Source organism: Heterocephalus glaber, unplaced genomic scaffold (genome assembly GCF_053883595.1).
Source record: "Heterocephalus glaber isolate CG9 unplaced genomic scaffold, H.glaber_assembly_v1.0 deba00001447, whole genome shotgun sequence".
NCBI classification, from domain to species: domain Eukaryota; kingdom Metazoa; phylum Chordata; class Mammalia; order Rodentia; family Bathyergidae; genus Heterocephalus; species Heterocephalus glaber.
Genome location: NW_028258299.1, coordinates 9,466,203 through 9,487,593, shown reverse-complemented (window position 1 = coordinate 9,487,593; position 21,391 = coordinate 9,466,203). Strand labels below are relative to the sequence as shown.

Below are 21,391 nucleotides of genomic sequence, written 5' to 3'. Positions count from 1 at the left end.
AGACCTTTTAAACAAATAGCTTTGTTAATGCTACACAGACATAAGGGTTATTCAATTATTTTACTTCTCAAAAGAACTACTTTCATAACTTTATTACTTTGAATGTTAGAACTAAATGCATATTTATCAATATCACCAATAGAAGTGTTCTTTAATTGGTCAGATCTATCAGGTGCCATGCATGTACAATAAAAAACAACTTACCAAACATGAAAGAAATGTATACCTTCTTTAATGTCACTGTGTAGAAGTATAGAATCAGTCAACAGATTAAACAGTCCTTATAAATAGCAGACCGGTCAATCTGTCTTCATATAGTAACGTGATTGTATGAGAAGTCTTACAATAGAATGAATCACTTGAAACAGATAATCCAGAAAATCAGCTGAGTGATCCTTACCTGGTGAGCACAATGCTAAGAGGTGGACATGAAGGTCAACGTCGAACAGGAAGTGCTGAGGGGCATCGTCACACAGTGGTCATGAACTTCCATGGGTCTCCGACCCTATTCCTGGCATCAGAATGCCACAGCTGTGCTGTGACTGAAGGCAGCAATCCTGTAAATCAAAAGTATCACCCTCCTTTTACAGACAAGAGAAAGAAGGCTGTGCTAGGGTCACGCAGCAAGTCCATGGTAGTTGGAATTTGAACCTTTATCCATCTTGTTCTCAGGCACCTGCTCTTTCTACTTTACAATGCTGCATTTTTCTTTGATCTATTTGTAAACTCTACTTGGATGAAATAGGCCTTCGGATATTCCTAAGAACAATTTTTACTAACACATTTTAGAATTTGAATTTGGCTTGGGATTTTCTCAGAGGTCTTTTTCCTGATAAGAACATTGCAGCAATAAGTCCACCAATATAAGGTGAGTTAAAATAATGGAGGCAGGAGAGGGGAAAAGTCAGCTATATTGTCCTGAGTACACAGTTTGGAAAATCAATCTTGTATTTAATGGGCCTTACATGTATTTAATGTGATCAGATTTATTCTGTCCATCGCTTTAATGATCTTTATAATACATTAAAGGGAAGGCATTTAAAATAAGATTTCTTCCTTGATAAGGCTTTATTGAGGAGTTTATTGAATTGGGAGGAGTTCAGTCAGTTTTTAAAAATGTGTCAGATGCTGATCTTTTAGGCAAAAATGTGCATTTTAATAAAGCATTCTGATAACAGATATTACCCTGTTTGGCTTGAAAAAGAATGGTTTGGTTTTGCTTCTTTCCTGGGCCCTGAGATTCCCCTAGCCCCTATTTGATGTTTATAAGTTAAACAAGTGCTTCTCTGTGGTAATATTTATGGTTAGTGTTTTGTAGGAATAGAATGAAATTAAGGAGAGAAAACTTAACTCTCAGGACTGCAAGATCCTCTATGCAATACACTTCTCCCTTGCTCAGGCTTCATTGAGAGACCTGTCAGCCCCCAGTTCATCCACCGCCTGTTCTGCAGTTTTCCTTTCAGAACAGACCCTTTAAAAAGTACTATTTGCATTTGAAATCTCTTGATTTGCATTTGGTTCTGTACATTCCCAATGGAATCGCCTAGTTTTAATTTAAATATATTGGTGAAACATTTTTTCCAGAAAGGTGAGCACCTAATCATTTTCACACAAAGCCCTTTGGTGGGGGCATTTCAGGGGGATGAGGGGTTACACTTAGCCGAGTCTGGCACACCAAAAGGGAATGCCCTGTAGTGAACTGCTGGGGAGGGAAAATGCGGACCATAGTGCTGCTCTGGGGTGAGATGGGCTGTCATGGCCCCTGGAGGGAGTGCCCTTGTTCAGGTCTTTGCTTTTCCCAGGACATCTGCTTTGCATTACCCTCCTCTTAAGGCTGCCAGTCATGCAGCTCTAGGTGCTTGGTTTTAGAAGTATCAGAAATTTCAGTTTGCATGGCATTCCCATGCAAATTGGAAGGCAGCTACCCTCCCTGCAAATTACATAGCTCCTGAGTGGGGATAACAATATGTAGTTTCTGAGTTTGTCTTAAGATTAGAGATGTCATTAAAGTGCATAGTGGAATTTGTAGCACCTAGCTAATGAGCAGAAGAGCTCTTTTGTAAGCTCTTTCCATGTGCTCTAGCACACACTGCCTACAGAAGCAGGCTTGGAAGTTAGGTATCACTGTGTTTCATCAAGTTGGAGACTGCACTTTTTTTTTTTTATGTCGCCATTTTTGACAAGCCATAGAATTTTCAGCGGAATGAATATAGCATTTTTGTTACTATTTAACAAATGAGAATCTTAGGTTAGGCATAAGAAATAGGTGAAATGCCTGAATGCTGGCTTAAGGTTCTTTTTTTTCCCTCTTTAACCTAAAACTCATGCTTCAGCTCTTACAGACCCCCACCCCTCCAGGAGACCAGCACTGCCTGCAATCCATGGGCATCAAATGATCCATGGTGGATTTAAAGGCATCTGGTGACCTCATGGAGTTATGTATAGAACTGTTTTCTGTGAGACCTATTTTTTCTGGTTAGGTCAGTAGGTTTTATCATATTTTCAGTGGGGTTCATGACCCTCAAAAGGCCTAAGAAAAACATCTGGGAGTAATCAGCTATAGTCAATAAGCAGGATCTGGCCTTACAACATGTTTTAATTTTTTAAACACGATACATCTGTGGATTCTCACTAGAGGCCCAAGTTTCACCTAGTCCATATTTTTACCAGATTCATGAGTGGCTTCAACAAACTCTGAAGACCTCAGGGCTGGAACTGCTATGCCTTTTGCTCCTGAACTGCCCCGTCCCTCATCATTTTCTCCAAACCATTGGGATTCCATACCCTCTGGCTTCAGGTCCCCCCTCTGATACCTCCTTCCTCAGAGGTACCTCCTGGCCTCTCCAGTTAGCCCTGTCAAAGGAGATTTACCTTGCTCTATGCCGCAGGCCTTGGGGCCCGAGATCAGGGGGGCATCCTGCTGGCTTCCCAAATTTCTGCTCCCTCTTGCCCTCAAGTTGAACTATCTCTACTTCTTTTCTATGCACAACACTGTCATACTTTCACTAAAAATTATGGTGTTGGCTCTTAACTCCTCTGCAGCCTACCTCTCACCTTCTTCTTGGTGGCTACACTAAGGAGGGTCTTCTGTGGAGATCCTGGCCCCTCAGATCCGTGACCTTTTGCCTCACCTGACCTTCCCCTGCCTCCACTTCAGCATTACTCCTCTCTAAACATTTCAAGGGCTCTCTATCCACCTCTAGTCCTCCTCCTCACTGCTCTCCAGAGCCACCCCTCAGATATCACTCTGTAGCTGCCTTCTTAAGGCCAGGTCACAGTTGCTCTTGTTTTAATCCTTACCCCCAAAGAAATTGTGAATTTGGAACTTTCAGGGTCTTTTGCATTTCCAAATGAATTAGAATCTCCAGCTATTTGAATAGCCTGGTCAAAACTAAAGATTTACATTACAGTTCACCTCAGTGACCCTAAGGAAGGAAGTGTCTTCTCAAATTACCACAATTTTTACTGAGTTTGGTGCATTCAGCAAGACAGGGATAAGGATAATTTATTTTAGGAAGGACCCAGCACAGAAAGGCTGGAACACAAGGGCTGAGCTCCCAATAGGTGAAGCTCTGAGCCAGGCAGAGTGAAAGTCTTCCACATAACCCTAGGTCATGAGGATGGCAAACCTTTCAGAGCTTTCAGTGATACAGACAGCCCGCTGCGGCACTCATGCCAGTGGTTCGCCACCAGTGGAAGAGATGCTGGCTCCAGAAGCCTCACTGCCACAGAACCATTGCCTCACTTCAGGCCATGACAAATGCAGGCTTAGCCCTTTGCTGGCCTGAAGACTTGCATCTCATGTTCTTTGTGCGATTAGAGCCCCTTTTCTTATGTTTCTGTTGCTATATTATTCGGCACCTTTGCTGAGGAAAGAGTCTTTAGTTCTGCTTAGTGAAAGAAGATTGACCCCAACGCCATCAATGCTGGTGATTTCAGAGCAGTACTGCAGTCACTCCAATCCCAGTATCTAACAGTGTGTCTAGGTTGCAATAGACTGTCATCAAATATTTGAAAAGAACTGTGTTAATATTAACTGTGTTAACATCATCAACTGTTTTTGTTAGTGTTGAATAATTACTGATAGAAGTAAACAGTAGAGTAGTGAAGAGACTTTTGGAGTCCAGCAGGCCTAGACTGCATTTCTCACTCAGCAGGCCTAGGTTTAATTAATTGTGTGATCACAGGCAACATATCTCCCTTAGCTTCAGCTTTCTGAGGTGGTGGATATAAAGCTGTCAGTGCAGCATTAAGCACTGTGTAAACATTTAGTAAGTGCTCATCATTTCCTTTTGCTACCATACTAATGGTTCCTTATGCTTTTCCTTTTCAGTTTGGAACCCGCTTCATCATAGAGGCCATGGAGGCAGCAGGGCACTCTATCAGTACTCTTTTCTTGTGTGGTGGCCTGAGTAAAAATCCCCTTTTTGTGCAGATGCATGCAGATATTACTGGTAAGTCACATGGGAAGAGAGATGGGCAAATGGGCATAGCCACACTCTAGGCTGGCTGAGAGCAGGAGGACTTAAGCATTGTGCCAAGCTATGAACATGCCTAGGAAGCCTTCATGTTCATCATTGGGAAAGTGACTTCTATCCATATCCAAGTACTAAATGAGATGAGAGACACTGGCAAGGGTTGGATCTTAACTTAAGCATTTGCTCCACAGTTCTGAGTACCTCTTCTGATGCAGGCACGGTAGGGAACAGTGGAGATACAGAGATGAATTAGGGTGATTCTTGCCTTTGCAGAGGCCTGCTGAGGAAGATCTACTGAGGAAGAAGGGAAAGAGCAAACAGACACACTCAGTTCAGTGCAGCAAGAGCTCTGATTGAGAGAACAAGGTGATGGAAGCTCCTGTTACAGCACAGGGCATGGGGTCTAGACGAAGTGATCAGGATGCTGTCCTGAAGAGAGAATGCAGAGTCCAGATGCTGGGAAAACCTGGGTTTAGCTGAAGACTGGGAATTTGAACCAAGAGACCAAGATCCTGGGATTCCTTCTCTACTCATCACAATCAGGGGTCAGGACGCAGGAGGAGGGAAGCTATAGTACCAGTCTGAGCTCCTTATGATATGAGCAGGCAGTGGCAGAGGAACATCCTTGGTAGAGCTGCTGGGGCACAAAGGCTGGTATGGGTACCCTCACCCTTCTTGCTTCCTCTCCACTGTTGTCTCCTTGCTCCCTCCCAGAACCCATCCCAGAGTGGGCCAGGGACCAGGGCAGGGCGGGGAGGAAAGTAGGAGAGGATTGGAGCCTATCCACAGTCCCCACACCCACCGAATGAAAGCCCATCTGACACTGGCCTCTAGTCATCATGGCCCTCACTGTCCTCTGTCCCTGGTTCCTTGATTCTGACAGCTGGGCAAGTCAGAGCCTCTGAGGTCACTTTGCCTCCCCATCCAGGTCATGTGAGACAGTGCACACTGTAAGATGAAACTAATCAGGGTTAACTACCCCCATCTTAGAGATAAACAGACTGAGATGCAAGTCAGAGGATAGCTTAGGAAAGGACACAGTATAAGGGTACATCCATCGGATGGGAACTATAACAGTTACCACCATGAACCAGTTACCTACTATGTGTCAGAGTGAATCATTCTATATACGTTTAATCCTCCCATACCACTGAAATTAAAAACCAATGCTCCCATCTTACAAGCTAACTGAGGATAGGGAGGTGAATTAATTGACTTGCCAAAGTCAGACAGTCAGTAAAAGACACAACTAGCTTGTAACCAACCCTGTCTGGGCCCACTGTCCTTGTACCTTACTCCTTACCCAGATTTCTTGCTTCTTCTTTTGTAACTGTTTGATGATGACTCCCTTTTCCCCAGGAATCCAGACCTATGGAATGGGCTGGAGAGAGCAGAAAGAGGGGACACAGGAGCCAGATTGCCTAATCACTTCCCCCAGGAGAAAAACCATGACCACATTTTATCTAAAAATCATCTGGGTGGCTCAGATAAGGTTCAGGCTTAAAATCTGGCCTGTGACTTTCCAATTTTCAGCCTTCTGACAGCCAAAAACATCCAACCTGGGTGCAGGAGGGAAATAGAAGTCACTTGTGGGTGACATATTGCCTAAGAGAATGGGTAAACCAGGGCCTGTAGGGGCATGGCAGGTAGACATGACCCAGTGTGTGTGGCCCTGGGACTCCGGCTCCAGCCCTGGTGAGAGTGAGTCCCCGTCCAGCCCAATATCCCTGAGCTGACTCAGAAGCAGGGGCAAAGCAGCCTCCTTGAAAGTTCTGCTTTGGAAACTGCTGTCCTCTGCACTGTTGGACAAAAAGGCTGTTAATCAGTGTTTGGATTCAGATCGAAACTGGATTTTTTGTCTCTAACTGTGCACCAGTTAGTTTTGGACAAAGGGACCTTTTCTTTGGCCTGAAATTCCTCTGCCTTTGGAAGCCTGTGATTGACAAGCGATGGCAAAGTGCATCTGCCTTTAAATGCTTTGGGCTCTGCTAAACTCATTAGTGCAGCAGATAAAATAGTTCACATTCCTCTTCCTCTCCTTCACCCAGCTCCCAGAGGAAAGAACACATTTGCATCTGTCCCTGTGAAAGGCGTCTGCCCAGGCAGCAGTACACAGCAGCCAGTGGACAGGTAGTGCTTTGATGCCTTTAAGCACTGTAACTGTTCTAGTTTCCCTGCCAAGGAAGACTCAGAGAGGACCATAGGGACTGGACATTATTCTCAGAAATACACATAAAAAAACACAAAGGATTTGGAAGATTCTTTGGAGACAGTGTGGAGTCGTAGAAAGAGCAAAAGGGCAGCTCTGTGACCCAGAGCAAGTTCCTTTCCTTCTCTGAGCCTCAGTTGTTTCTTCTGGAAGACAGAAATGTCATCACCTCCCCTCTGTAGATCATGCTGAGCAGTAAATGTGCTGGAGTTTGTTCATCAAACTGTGCCTGCTTCTCAGTAGGTGATAAGTAAATGTTCATTCACTTTTTCAGTCCAGGTGGCCTCATGCCCAAAAGGAGAAGGGACAGTGAAAAAAAAAGCAGTCTGATATTTTGGAACCAAAATCTCTGCCCTGTTAGGAGCAGCCTGCTCTGTACAGGCGGGGAGATGGGGCTTTGCCAGCTCGGGAAATGTCATCAGTGTGAGGAAGAACCTCCTTGTACCCTGGCGCTTCAGTCAACTGTGGTTTCAAGAAACACTCGGCGTGGACCAAGTAATTGTAGGTTTCCCTTGGTGAATTGGAACTAAATGTTCCTTCTGCTGAATTTTGTTTTGAATACTGGCAGTTTCGGTCAGGGTTTCCCTCTTCCTGCCTTACTCATTATTTTAACCGTTCGTTCATTTATTCACTCTGCACATCAGCCCATCAAGAGCTGTGCTTGGTGTGGGGATACAGAAAACAGTGATGTCTTGCCTAAAGTTGTCTTGAAAAGAGAAAACATGCTTGTGGGCCTCTGACGGAAAGACCAGGTACCAAAGAGCAGGGTGGGAACCCAGAGGGCAGAGGTGTGGGTCCAGCCAGGCCCAGACATGGAAAGACCTACACCCTCAAAGGGTTAGCTAAAGACAAGTAGAATGAGGGGTTTATTTAAGGAGATTGCTCGGGGTGCAGGGAAATTCAGGCACCCAGGAAGTCGCCTAAGGTTACAGACATGTTGCCACCTCTAAGCTTGGAGGCATAAAGGCCCTGGGGGCTCTGTGAAGAGGGAACCCAGCTGGAGCTTAGTCAGAGAAGTAGCCAGCAGGAAAAGGACACAGTTGGGGCTCAGAACCAGGGGAGAGAGATGGGGAGGAGGTGGGACTGGTTGAGAGTCAGGGGAAAGTGGTGGGTGGGGAGTTCCACCCACTGGGGCTGTATGGGTGAGAGACGTCACAGAGAAGGTAAGCTTCAAGAATCTTAACAGCCATTGCTTATCTACTGCTTTCTCCAAGCCATGCACTGTTTTAAATGCCTGACTTTTTCATTTGTTTATTTATTTATATTTATTTATTTATATATTAATTGGTACATTCTAGGTATACAGTACATTTACATTTATCATTGGGTGTTTGTACCTGAACATAATGTATCTTAGTTCTTATTTTATATTGAGGCCATACTCTTAAATGCCTGACTTTTAATAGAATTGTTAGTCCTCATAGTAACCCAAAAATGGGTAAAATTTTTGCAGTTGAAAAAATTGAGGCACAGATAGGTCAGGTAACCAACCTAGGATCACACAATTAAATCAAGGAAGTCAAAATTTGCACAGTGGTAGTCTGTCTCCAGATCACTGAGGGCTGCAACCCAGGAACTAACTGGGGCTTCATTCAGCTCCTTTCCCCGTTCCACTCTCCAGCCCAGGTGACTTTCACATAGAGCTTCACGCACCAATAATGTTAATTCTAACAGTGGTGGCCACCACTTGGTACTGCTCAGCTGAGCACCAGGCCCCTAATGCCCCAGGTTTCTTTTTCATCCATCTCCCCTCTGAGACTGGAACAGCAAGACACAGTCTGATTGATCTCAGTATTCCTTGGTCCCCGCAAAGCTCATGATAAACATTTGTTGAGCTGAATTTGAATCAAATGGCCGGTAGCACCAAGCAGAAGTCTGGAAGACCCAGGCACCCACATCTCATGGAATGATATAGATATGGTATCGGTTCCCATGGAGTTCTGGGCTGATGCACCAGCAGCACGAGCAGTGAAATCCTTTAGAACCGGTGATCCCAAGGAACAGGGTTATGGTCAGGATTAGGGTGGGGGGATGCTGCCTAGATGTCAGGTGTTTCACCACTGGAGCTGCTTGCTGCCTCCCCAAACGGCTCTGGCCTTGCTTCCTAAATGAAATGTGGCCTTGTCCTGCACAGGCATGCCTGTGGTCCTGTCACAAGAGGTGGAGTCTGTTCTTGTGGGTGCTGCTCTTCTGGGTGCCTGTGCCTCGGGGGACTTCGCTTCTGTGCAGGTATGTTGGATCCAGGGATGGGCTGTGGTCCCTCCCCTGTCTGAGACTGTCCTTCCCTTGACAGCAGTTTACATCTTGCAAAACACACACAGGATATAATTAAGAAATGATGGGTTCCAGCCAGGGAGATTTCAAATGCTTCCAGGCTCAGACATACTTATTGCAGTTTCCATTTCAGTTGGCCTGTTAGTCTTGGTTGTTCTGTCTGTTTTTTGGTGGGTTTTCTTTTTTATCCTTTAAAATATCTCTTAAAGTCATGCATTCTAAATGTCTTCCTTCCCATTTTTATTTGAGCAAGTGAAACAGGTAAGGCTCAAAATTTTAGTTTTTCCTGTACATGTCAACTTATATATCCTTATTTCAACATCATAACTTTCCAAGTAGCTCTGAGGCCTCTATCAACAAGAAACACTAATGAAAATGTTGGTAAAAAAGAAAAGAAATTTAAAAAGAAAACAAGGAACAAAAATATAGGAAGAAGGAAGCCATTTGGTGGGTGTGATTGAATGTTCAGTTTGGCTTTGAGATTCCTGGAAGCCAAGACCAAAAGAAAGAAAGAAAAAAGAAAACACATGATAAGTTGCATAATTTTTATTTTCAAAAAGAGGAAACATGCTAGTTTCTGGTAAGACTCGAAACTTTTCCTGCCACCAAATTACAAAAGGCATTGCATATGTTAGGCTTTTGTAAACAGGTTCTGAATGCTAAAATAATACAAAATACTACAGAATAAGTGTTGTGCAGAGGTCAAGAGGATGCACCCTGGAGTTCAGGCACCCAAGCCCAAATCCAGGCCTGATTCCCTATCAGCCTTTGTGACTTCACCAGTCCATTCTGCAATTGCATTTCTCTGTAACAGTAGGCAATAGATACCTCACTATGAGTTCTTTTTCTCTGAGTCAGGGACACCCACTTAGTCTCTGCTGTAGCTCTGTTGTCCCTATTTTATAGGTGAGCGAGCCATACAGAAGTTAAGTAACTTGACTAATTTGAAACAGGAACCAAGTAACCTAGTAAATGCCAAAACAAGAAGTCTATCTCTCAAGTCTCAGCTGAGAGTAAAGAGATATTTATTCAGCTGAGAATCAGGGAGCTTAATGACTTGCTCAAGGTCTCAAAGCCAAGGCAAAGAGCCCGGTTTTCTACCGGTAGCCCAATGACTCTCTTATATGCCAGACACTATGCTGAGTGCTTTTTATTTAATCTTCCTGACTACCCCTAACAATGCTTTATGGGTCACAAAAATTGATTAAGAGATCCAGGAAGCTTAAAAACCTTAAAGGTAATCTATTAGAAATGGACAAAAGTATAAAAGTATAAAAGTATAAAATGTATAAATGTATAAAAGTCAATTTCCAAAATCCATGCTCTTTGTTCCACATTTTGGGAAGTGTGGTACACTACACATCGTCCATGCCTCTGGAACCAATGACATATCTCTCTCAAGGAACTGAATTTACTCATAAACACTTGTGGACTTTAACTGAAGTCTTTAAATTAAAGGTAATCTAATTGAATTCTCAACATTTTCTGAATTTTCTGGTCCCCTCTCAAAAAGATCTAATGGAAATACTAATTTATGCAGTGAACTGTCAATTATGATTTTAATATATCAACTTTCAAAGACATTCTCATAACTGAATGTCTTGTCCTTCAAACAAAACAAGAGTGATGTTTATTAAAACCCTGCATACATTATCTCCTGGATGGACTGAATGTGTATCCCCACAAATTCTCATGTCAAATAGGGAGTCTTGACCCCCCAAATGATTTGCATTTAGAGATGAGGCTTTGAAAGGTAATTAGAGTTTGATGAGTTCATGAGGACACTGCCCTGGTCCAGTGGGATTAGTGCCCATACACAAAGAGACACCAGAGATCTTGTTCATACTCTTGTCTCTCAGAATTTAGCTGCCCACACACCAAAAGAGGACCCTCACCACAATCTAATCAATGGCACCCCAATCTCAGACTTTGAGCCTTAAACACATGAGTCTGTGATATCTTCTTATGGCAGTCTGAGCAGACAAAAATGGCTCATGTATTCTTTGCAGTCTTCCTGGCTAGAGGAGCGATGGTTCTATCCTTGTGTTAAGTGTGAGGAAACCAAGTTTCAGAGGCATTTTAAGTAATTTGTAGAAGGTTTTACAATTAGGAAGGGCAAAGAAGAATTGAAATGAAGGTCTATCTGGATCGGTACCCTGTCTTGATTTTCATTCTTTTTCTAATTTGTTTGATTTTTTTTCTGTTTTCCTTAAAAATATTTCGAGGGGCTTCTTAAGGAATCAAAGACGTATTTTCTGAGAAGAAGTGCTATTGGCCACAGATTGGGAGATGTCTACAGCCCAGAGCATAGACTGACACACAGTGTCTCCTTGATACTTTACTTAAAACCAGGGTCCCTAGGTAAGGGAGTTTCACTCACATCATTCCCTGAACGGAAATGGACCACAATTCCACACAGACATGTTTGCTACATAAAATCTGATGTTAATCTTTGGAGTAGAATCTGAGATAGAGCAGATCAGATATGGTGTTAGTGTGCTGAGTAGCAGCTGTAAGGCTGACAGCATCTTAAACACAAGCTCATGTCTCTTATCCAACACAAAGAAATGTGTTCCTGCCCTGACTGTCTTCAGAAGATACTGTTGTCCAGTAGCAAAGAAAGGCATACGCTCTTATCTGTCATCATTAGCTGCCCGAATCCGTGTAGTCTTGAGCTTGGTGCTTGGTTGTACATCTTTAGACAGTGTTACCTGTCCTTTCCAGGTGCTTGTTTTGTATGTTTCTTTTTCATTTTTTTAATGTTTAAATAAAAGAATTGCCCCTTGTACTGAAAGTTTCAGCGATTTCCCAGATATAATCAACATCGTTCAAATAATTATGTTGGTAACTGCTTTGAGAATATAAATGTGTGGAATTGGCTTCACCCTTCTCCAAAAGAGTAGAGCCCAACCATGTGTCCCAGGACTGGGGATCAGCTTAAGATTCTGGCAAGGTTAGGGGAAACAGAACTGCTCCCTTTCTGTGATTCATATTTTTCTATCTGCACTTACACATAGCCTTTTCTTTGATCTTCAAAGATCGTAGCTTGTTCTGCATGGTACTGCTACTCTATACTGTAAGAAAGCCAAATGATTCAGCCAGCAACTCAACTATGCCAGTAGGCCAGATGTTCTGACTTCTTGTAGACCACATACCTAGTAGTAGGATTTCACTTCTTACTTATATGGGCAAGGGTCATCTCCTTCAAATGAGGGAAGGCTAAGCATGCAGAGAACACAGACTGCAGACCTAGGGAAGAGGTTTCTGTGCCTGGGGAGACAGTTTCCCAGTCCATGAAGTCCATGACTTCAGCCAGGGGAACAGACTTGTACTTGCCTGACACCAATAGATCAGAATGAGGCTCCTGCAGTGGATTTTACTTAAAGCTGTCACAAACTTCTGTGTTCAAATCTGAGGGAATTTTGCCAGAAGGAGAGAAAAGGACACTGGGTAGAATTTTCTGGTGGGAGATTGGTAAAGTACAAGTTCCATCGCTATTGCAAATTTTGAAGCATGCTAGAATTTCCTAGCTTCCACCTCCTGTTCTTTTTTCCATTTATATTCTCATTCTTTGAGTCTCTTTTTTCCCCTGCCCTTTCCTACTCTCTCTTCCTTTTGGCATCTAAAGTCTTCTTACTAATCTCTTTTCAAATTAGGACCTCTCAAAGGTCTGACATAGCCATCCACCTGCTCTGAAGAATTGAAGGAGTGGCTTCATTCTAGAGTTAGCCTTCTGTGAGAAGGGGTTTTCAAAACTGTCCGCTGAAGTGTGTGTCCTTGAGGATGAGTCATGGTCATTTTTTATACCTGCAGCTTGATGCTGTGGAACCAAGCCATGGGTATGCTGTTCCCAGAGCAAGGCACTGCTGAGCAGGTGGAAAGGGCCACCAGAGGGGAACCCTCTTCCCCTCTCTTATTCATAGGAATGCAAAGTCCAAGTAGTTTGACCTCTGAGACCTTTTCACTTTATCACCCTACCCTCAGTGTCAGCGTGCCAAGGTATAATACCCTCTAATTCTGACTCCCCTGGAAAGTGCACAGTTGTAGTCAGAAATTGACGACAAACACTTCTGTAGGCTCCTAGGCCCTGGACAATTAATGAGCTGGAAAAATAAATTTATATAATATCAGCAATTTAAATTTTCTAAGCACAGACAATGAAGAGGTTCTAATAAATACAAGAGCAAATAAACAAGAGGACAGTTTCAAGCAGTCATGAGAGAAAACCTGATCAGGTGGCAAAGAGGAAGAAATACAAGATGGCTTTCCACTTGATGTTTCCTTCTGGCTCCTGCAGATATCATTAGCTCTCTGCGAGCTCTCTGTGAGCTCTCTCGGGGTTTTTCCAAGACTACTTATACAAAACAAGCTTTAACTCCTACAGTGCTATTTATCTTAAAAGGCCACTTTACCCCCACCCCCTTCAAGCAGCACAAGATTCTTCTGAAGTGAATACCAGCACTGGAGCCAGTGAGCAGAGGCCAAAACAAGCCCCGCAGTGAATTTCTCAGCACTAGTGCAGAGAAAACAAGTGCAGTTCATCAGAACCTTTCCTCCAACACTGAGTGGGTGCTGCCACCCTATAGGCCACAGCTCCATGCACTGCCACTGTCAGCTCTCCTCGTCATGGTCCTGACAAACTCCCATGTCTCCCAGACCACTCGTGTAAATGGCCAGCTAAAGACCGTGATTCCTCAGTCCATCTGTTATGTGTGCCCCTGAGATCAGCCCTGTGCTGACCAGTGCTCTGCCCTCGGACAGCCCTGCGACCATCCTCATTGCTTCCCCGAAATCTCGGCTTCCCTCATGTAGAACCTTTACATCCATCACCTGTTATGCCCTTTAAAACCTGTGATTCTGTGTACAGTATACTGTATTTCTCCATTTGTTTTATTTTGTGACAGTCAACTTGCTGTGGGTTTCAGTCCTATTTGGGTTGTCTACTTCCATGAATACTACTTTTATACTTTACAAAGTGAAGCTGACTTTATCAACTTCCAGAGCCTTGGAAAGATGGAAGTCTAATGCATGTCCCGAAGTATGCATTGTCCCGCTTCCTAGTAAATTCAGTGATAGTTTGCTTATTTTTGTTTTGTTCCCCTTTGTTCTGAAATACTACTAATAATTCACGTTCATTGGAAAAAGAAAGAAAATTCATTTAAGTAAAAAGGACAGATATGAAAACAATGATCTTATTACTCTGAATTATTTATTTTAGGCTATTTTAATATTAATTATTTAATATTTTACTTCTATTCTTTTTATGAACATAATTTAAAATATTTCATATTTTATAAATTTTAAAAATATATTCATAAAATGCATGCTGTTTAATAATCTTTTTCCCCACCCGGAAACATATAGTAAACATTTTTATTTATCATTTTTCAGACTATATAATGCTACCCCATAGAATATACTATGCCTTATTTCATCAGTCCCCAAATCTTGGACATTTTGGTTGTCATCATTGTTTTAAAGAATGTGCAACTGACTTACCTATAGCTAAATTTTTGCACAACCAAAATTATTTTGATAAAATACATTATGAAGGTATATAATTGTTTAGCCAAAAGTTTGCCCAATTTGTAGGATTTAAGTATAACAACTTATATTCCCACAAATAGTACAGAAAATTCCAGGTTTACATTTCTTGTGTACAAGGGTCTTTTTTCTGTTAATTCCAGGGGCCTTTTTCTGTGAATTCTAGTTCTCTTTAGTTTTCATCCCCAAACTTATAATCCTATTCATCTCACATATGTTCCTGATACCAACGTTTTTAGTAGCCTTTTGCCCTAGCCTGCTTTAGCATATCTTTTAGAGCTGGGGGATGCTGGTTTTTAACTAAATAGCTTCATATTTTCTGATTGAATTTCCTGAGTGCATATCCTGTCCCATATGCCAGTGTCCCATAAGTCACCAAAAAACCTTTGGAATGATAGTTAATAGTTTAAAGAAAAATTGAATTAAGAATGTGATTCAGGCCCCAGCCAGAGGCCCACTGGGACACCTTTGGTAACAGTACACAGGAACCAGCCAGCCAGAGGCTCGACTGGACAGCAGTGCAGTGCAGGGGTCCAGAAGGCCATCATTCTGAGCCAAGGAATTTGCACAGTGGTGAGCATCACAGAGAAGGTCTCTCTGAGGCTTGTTGAGATTTGAAGCCCACTTGTAGAGCAAAGAGTTACCTCAATAAAGGTACAGCAGACTGCAGCAGTTGGTGAGTTGTTGGAGTCAACACCTACTACCAGAGCCCAGACTCATTGTGGGGGAAGGGCAGTTCAAACCTGCAATAGAATGGTGCATAGTTCAAACCTGAAGGAGGTCAGGGAGCTCAATTCCAGCCTCACAGACAGAAACCAGCCTGAACTTCATTGGACTATGACTGGCTCACTGAGATCAGTTGACACAGATCTGTGCACTATCCATATTGTCCACAGGTAACAACAGAGACACATCTTGAAGGGGACATTTTTTTTCTTCTTTTCTTTTCTCCTTTCATTTCTTGCTTTTCTTGTTCCTGTTTCTGTCCTGTTTTTTTCTCCATTGTTCTTATTTTTATAGGAGCAAGAATACAGTTTTACTGCTGCTGTTAGTTTGTTCTGTTCTTGTTTTTGTTTCTTCCTTCTGTCTTCATCAGTTTCCAAAAGTTCACATGATCTTCCTGTGTCCTTCCTCAAGCCTTACTTTTAACCTTTCCCTCTCCTTCTATTTCTCTATTCCCCCAACTCCTTCTAAATCTCCCTAGAGGGCAAATTGACTATATTGAAGGGTTTATTTAGTGCAAATATATTTCTGGATGGTTCTAGATTTTGATATGTAACTACAAGTCTAGTTCATGCAGTCAAAGGTGGTAGATTGACAGTTACCACAGTTTGCCACTTTCTAGGCTGTGTTTTACTTTATTGTTGATGCTGATTGTATTACTTTGGCCAAGGTGATGTGATTGTTCTAGTCAATGGCCCTTGCTGGTGTACCAAGACTGAGGTTTCTTAAGGGCCATTACAGACTCAAAACCCAAAGTCCAGCTAAACCTGGAGCAGAATCCAAAGAGTAGCCATTCCCTGAGGATTCTAAATACTAGCAATAAAGATACTCACAATAAGCAATTTATAAGCAGAAACCCAGGAATTAAACCAAAACATCAAAAATGAGAACAACAAAAAAATAGAAATGAGAAGACATCTAAGCAAGACTCAAAACCAGACTTCCAAATCATGAAAGGCAAATCTGGGGGGAAACGAGATGAAACAATCTGAAAGCCAACCACCTGGATTCCCTGAATTGGCAATGAAAAAAGACCTGGAAAAATAAAATCAGAAATAACTTCTCAGATGAAAACAGATATGGTGACCATAATGATAGACATGATTAATAACTCTAGAGCAGACAAAGACAAAAAAATAGAAGAGCTGAGGAAAATGATACAAACCATGAATACCCAGCATGGGAAAGAAATGGAAAGCATAAAACACATCCAAGAAGATATCCAAGAAATTAAAATTTCCATTGAAAGTTTCTGCAGTGGAATAAGTGAAAGAGAACAGAATTTTATATATAGAAGATAGGATTGCAGTTAATGAACATAATACAAAGATTTCTTAAAAATAGCAAGGGACCATGAGAAATCAATCCAACAGCTACTAGATGATGAAAAAAAGAATAACTTAAATTTTATTTGAGTCAGTGAAGGAGTAGGAGATAGTGCAAAAGACATAAATAAATTTTACACAGAAGTAATCACAGAAAGCTTTCCAAACAGGGAAAGAGAATTTAACATTAAGATAAATGAGGCGTATAGAACTCCAACTAGCTGTGATAAAAAACAAAAAAAACTACACCTAAGGATATAATAATTAAGATTCCAGAAACCCAACACAAGAACAAAATATTAATAGCAATTAAAGAAACAAATCACATACAAAGAAAAGCCCATCAGAATCACAGCAGAAAAGATCATGACAAGGATAGGTCAGTACATATCAGTTATAACCATCAAAGGTAATGGTCTCAATTCACCAATCAACAGAAATAGACAGGCAGAATGGATCAAGAAGCAAGATCCAACAATATGCTGCATACAAGAAACGCACTTAATTCAAATAGAAATTCGTAGCCTGAAAGTCAAAGGATGGAAAACAATACTCCATGGGACAGGAACCCCCAAAAAGGCAGAGGTAGCTACAAACTGTATTTCAAATCAACAGTAATTAAGAGAGAAAGAGAAGGTCACTACAAAGAAGGTCACTACTAATTAAGAGAGACAAAGAAGGTCACTACATTGCTCTTGGAATAATCCAAAAGGAAGAAATGGCAATCATAAATATATATGTGCCAAATACTAATGCACCCAACTATATAAAACAAGTATTGATGGACATAAATAATCAAATATGAACTAATACAATGTAGTGGAGGACCTTAATACTCCACTGTCACAAATAGACAGATCAACTATACAAAAAATCAACAATTAAATACTAGATTTCAACCAAACTCTTGAACAAATGGACTTAATAGATGTCTACAGAGTATTCCACCCAACAAAATCAGAATACACATTCTTAGCAGCTGCACATGGGTCATTGCCCAAAATAGGCCACGTGCTAGCTCATAGAACATACCTAAGTAAATGCAAAGAAACTGAAGTTATCCCTTGTATACTATGAGATCATAGTGCATTTAAATTGGCAATCAATAGCAAAAGAAACTATGAGAACTTCATAAACACATGGAATTGAAAAACACCCTCCTGAACAACCAATGGGGTCATTGAAGAAATTAAAGAAGAAATCACACAGTTTCGACAATTAAATGACAATTAAATTAGATTAAATAGCAATGCCAGTACAACATACCAGAATTCATAGGACAAAATGAAAGCAGTCCTACAAGGGAAATTCATAGCAGTGAATAGCCATGATAGGAAAACAGAACAAGCTCAAATAAACAACCTAGTGGTGAACTTCAATCTTCTAGAAAAAAGAAGAGCAAGACAAGCCCAAAGCTCATAAAAGGGAAGAAATTATAAAGATCAGACCAGAAATCAATGCATTGGAGACTAAGAGAACAAAGAAAAAAATCACTAAATGAAAAAGTGGGTTCTTTGAAAGAATAAATGAAATTGACATACCCTTAGCCAACCTAATCAAAAAAAGGAAAGGCTCAAATCCATGCACTTAGGAATGAAAATGGTGAAATCACAACAGACCCAGCAGAAATCCAGAGGATCATCATTACCTACTTTGAGAAACTATATGCTGATAAGATGGAAAACACAGAAGAAATGGACAGATTCCTAGATACATATGAATTACCAAAGTTGAGCCAAGAAGATATAAAAATTCTAAACAACCCAATATCGATCAATGAAATTGAAAATGTAATTAAAAACTTACCAACAAAGAAAATACCAGGTCCTGATAGCTTCACTGCTGAATTCTACAAGAGATTTAGAGAAGAGCTAATGCCACTAATGCAAAAACTCTTTAATGAACTTAAAAGGGAAGCAATACTGCCAAATTCATTACTGGAAGCAAGTATTACCTTGATACCAAAAGCTGAGAAAGACCCAATCAAAAAAGAAAACTACAGGCAAATCTCCCAAATGAATATAGATGCAAAAATCCTCAATAAGATACTGACAAACTGAATGCAGAAGATCATCAAGAAGATCATATATCCTGACCAAGTGGGATTCATCCCAGGGATGCAGGGATGGTTCAGCATACACAAATCAATAAATGTAATACACTATATCAATAGAGCCAAGGACAAAAACCACATGATTATTTCAATAGATGCAGAAAAAGCATTTGACAAAATCCAACACTCATTTATCATAAAAACTCTACCAAAAATTGGAATAGATGGTCTCTACCTCAAACTGATAGAAGCCATCTATGAAAAACCAACAGCCAATATCATACTAAATGGTCAAAACCTGAAATCCTTCACACTAAAATCAGGAACAAGACAAGGATGTCCACTATCACCACTCTTGTTCAATATAGTTCTGGAAACATTAGCCAGAGCAATTAGAAAAGAGAAAGAAATAAAAGGAATAAAAATAGGAAAGGAAGAAGTAGTTTAACTTCTGTCACTATTTGCGAATGACATGAGACTCTATATAGAAGACCCTAAAACCTCTACCAAACGACTTCCAGAATTAATAACCAAATTCATAGAATACCTGGATACAAGGTCAACACTCAAAAATCAGTAGCCTTCATGTACATGAATAACAGACTCACTGAGAGTGAAATGGAGGAAACAATTCCTTTCACAGTAGCAACCAATAAAATGAAGTACCTAGAAATCAATCTAACCAAAGGAGTGAAAGACCTCTACTCTGAAAACTACAGCACTCTGAAAAAAGAGATTGAAGAGAACATCAGAAAATGGAAAGACATCCCTTGTTCTTGGGTAGGAAGAACCAATATAGTGAAAATGGCCATACTTCCAAAACTGCTCTATAGATTCAATGCAGTCCCAATTGAAATTCCAACAGCATATTTCACAGAACTAGAGAAAACAACCCAAAACTTCATTTGGAAACAGAAGAGACCTAGAATAGCAAAAGCAATTAGACAACAAAGACAAGGCAGGGGGGTGTCACAATCTGCAAATTAAAACTATACTACAAAGCTACTATGATTTAAAACAGCATGGTGCTGGCAAAGAAACAGACTGGAGGACCATAGGAACAAATTAGAAGAGGCAGAAACAACTCCAGACTTATTCAGCCACCTCATCTTTGACAAAGGAGCCAAACACCCTTATAGGAGGAAAGATATAGCCTCTTTAATAAACGGTGCTGGAAAAACTGGGTTTCAACTTTCCAAAGAGTTAAAGTAAACCCATATCTTCCACCATGCACTAGATTAAAATAGAAATGGGTCAAAGATCTAAATATTAAAACAGAAACATTAAACCTTCTAGAAGATAGGTTGGCTACAACTCTTGTAGACATTGACATAGGAAAAGACTTTATGAACAAAAGTTCAGTTGCACAGAACTAGCACAAAGAACCAACAACTGGGATATCATCTTACACAGCAAGAGAAACCACCAACAGAGTGAAGAGACAACCCACAATATGGGAAAAAAATTTACCAGCTGTTCCTCAGACAAAGGATTACTATCTAGACTATATCAAGAACTTTAAAAATCAGACCTAACCAATTTAAAGACTCAATCCAAAAATGGGCATCTGAATGAGTAGATATTTCTCAGATGAAGAAATAGAAGGAGCAAATAAACATATGAAAAAATGTTCAATATCACTGTGGTCATTTGAGAGATGCAAATGAAAACAATGCTGAGATTCCATCATACTCCTGAAAGAATGGCTGCTAGCAAAAAATCAACCAATAACAAATGCTGGTGGGGCTGTGGGAAAAAAGGAACCCTTCTCCTCTCTTGGTGGGAGTATAGACTGGTGCAACCACTCTGGAAATCAGTGTGGAGATTCCTCAAAAAACTAGGATTAGAAGTCCCATTTGACCCAGCTCTTCCCCTGCTGGATATCTTCCCAAAAGAATTAAAAGCATCATACCATGGTGATATATGCATACCCATGTCTACTGTGGCACAGTTTGTAAGAGCTACATCTTGGAAACAGCCCAAATGCCTGCCAACTGGTGACTGGACAAAGAAGATATGTTTTTTTAATATAAAATAGAGTACTATTCAGCCATAAAGAATGATGAACTAGAGACATTTATAGCTAAATGGATGTATATCTAGGAAACACATATGTAAATATCAAACTGTCCCTCTGGTGTGAGAAACTGAAAAGGAAAGAAGGGGAAAAATACAAGAAAAGAAAGAAAAAATGGAAACAAAACTTTTTAAAATAGGGAGTGGTGGGGGCAGAGAAGCTCAGCCAGTCCCAGCACCTGGAAGGAAGCTCCCCCACCGCCATCCCAGGCTCCTACAGCAGTGAAGCTCACCCGGTCCCAGCACCCAGAAGGATGCTCCCTACCTCCATCCCAGGCTCCTAGGGCAGAGAAGCTCAGCCGGTCCTAGAACCCGGAAGGAAGCTCCCCCACTGCCATCCCAGGCTCCTAGGGCAGAGAAGGTGAGATGGTCCCAGCACCCAGAAGGAAGCTCCCCCCCCCACCATCCCAGGCTCCTAAGGCAGTGAAGCTCAGCTGGTCCCAGCACCCAGAAGGAAGCTCCCCCACTACCATCCCAGGCTCCTAGGACAGAGAAGGTGAGACAGTCCCAGCAACCAGAAGGAAGCTCCCCCACCACCATCCCAGGCTTCTAGGACAGAGAAGCTCAGCCAGTCCCAGCACCTGGAAGGAAGCTCCCCTGCCGCCATCCCAAGCTCCCAAGGCAGAGAAGCTGAGCTGGTCCCAGCACCCGGAAGGAAGCTCCACCACTGCCATCCCAAACTCCAAGGGCAGAGAAGGTGAGCCGCGTG

At 41.5% G+C, this 21,391-nt stretch overlaps 1 protein-coding gene and 1 long non-coding RNA gene across 18 annotated transcripts in view; one reads left to right on the top strand and one right to left on the bottom strand.

Moving 5' to 3' along the window:
- Positions 1–21,391, top strand: part of Fggy (FGGY carbohydrate kinase domain containing) — a 479,381-nt gene that overhangs the window by 323,296 nt on the left and 134,694 nt on the right. For 16 of the 17 annotated variants that reach the window (XR_015452489.1, XR_015452488.1, XM_087214470.1 and 13 more), the window contains 2 exons: positions 4,334–4,454; positions 8,822–8,916. Coding sequence is in view for 14 of the 17 variants with exons in the window: in XM_087214470.1 (XP_087070596.1) it covers positions 4,334–4,454; positions 8,822–8,916 (216 nt within the window). In the remaining 3 variants the exon portion in view is untranslated. Of the gene's footprint in view, positions 1–4,333; positions 4,455–6,961; positions 7,189–8,821; positions 8,917–21,391 lie in introns of all 17 variants that reach the window. The other variant, XR_015452490.1, reaches the window with a different exon arrangement.
- LOC147827399 (uncharacterized) overlaps positions 1–21,391 on the bottom strand; it is a 45,758-nt gene that overhangs the window by 7,233 nt on the left and 17,134 nt on the right. Inside the window, exon 4 of the long non-coding RNA XR_015452494.1 lies at positions 401–557. This is a non-coding gene — a long non-coding RNA (uncharacterized LOC147827399). The remainder of the gene's footprint in view (positions 1–400; positions 558–21,391) is intronic.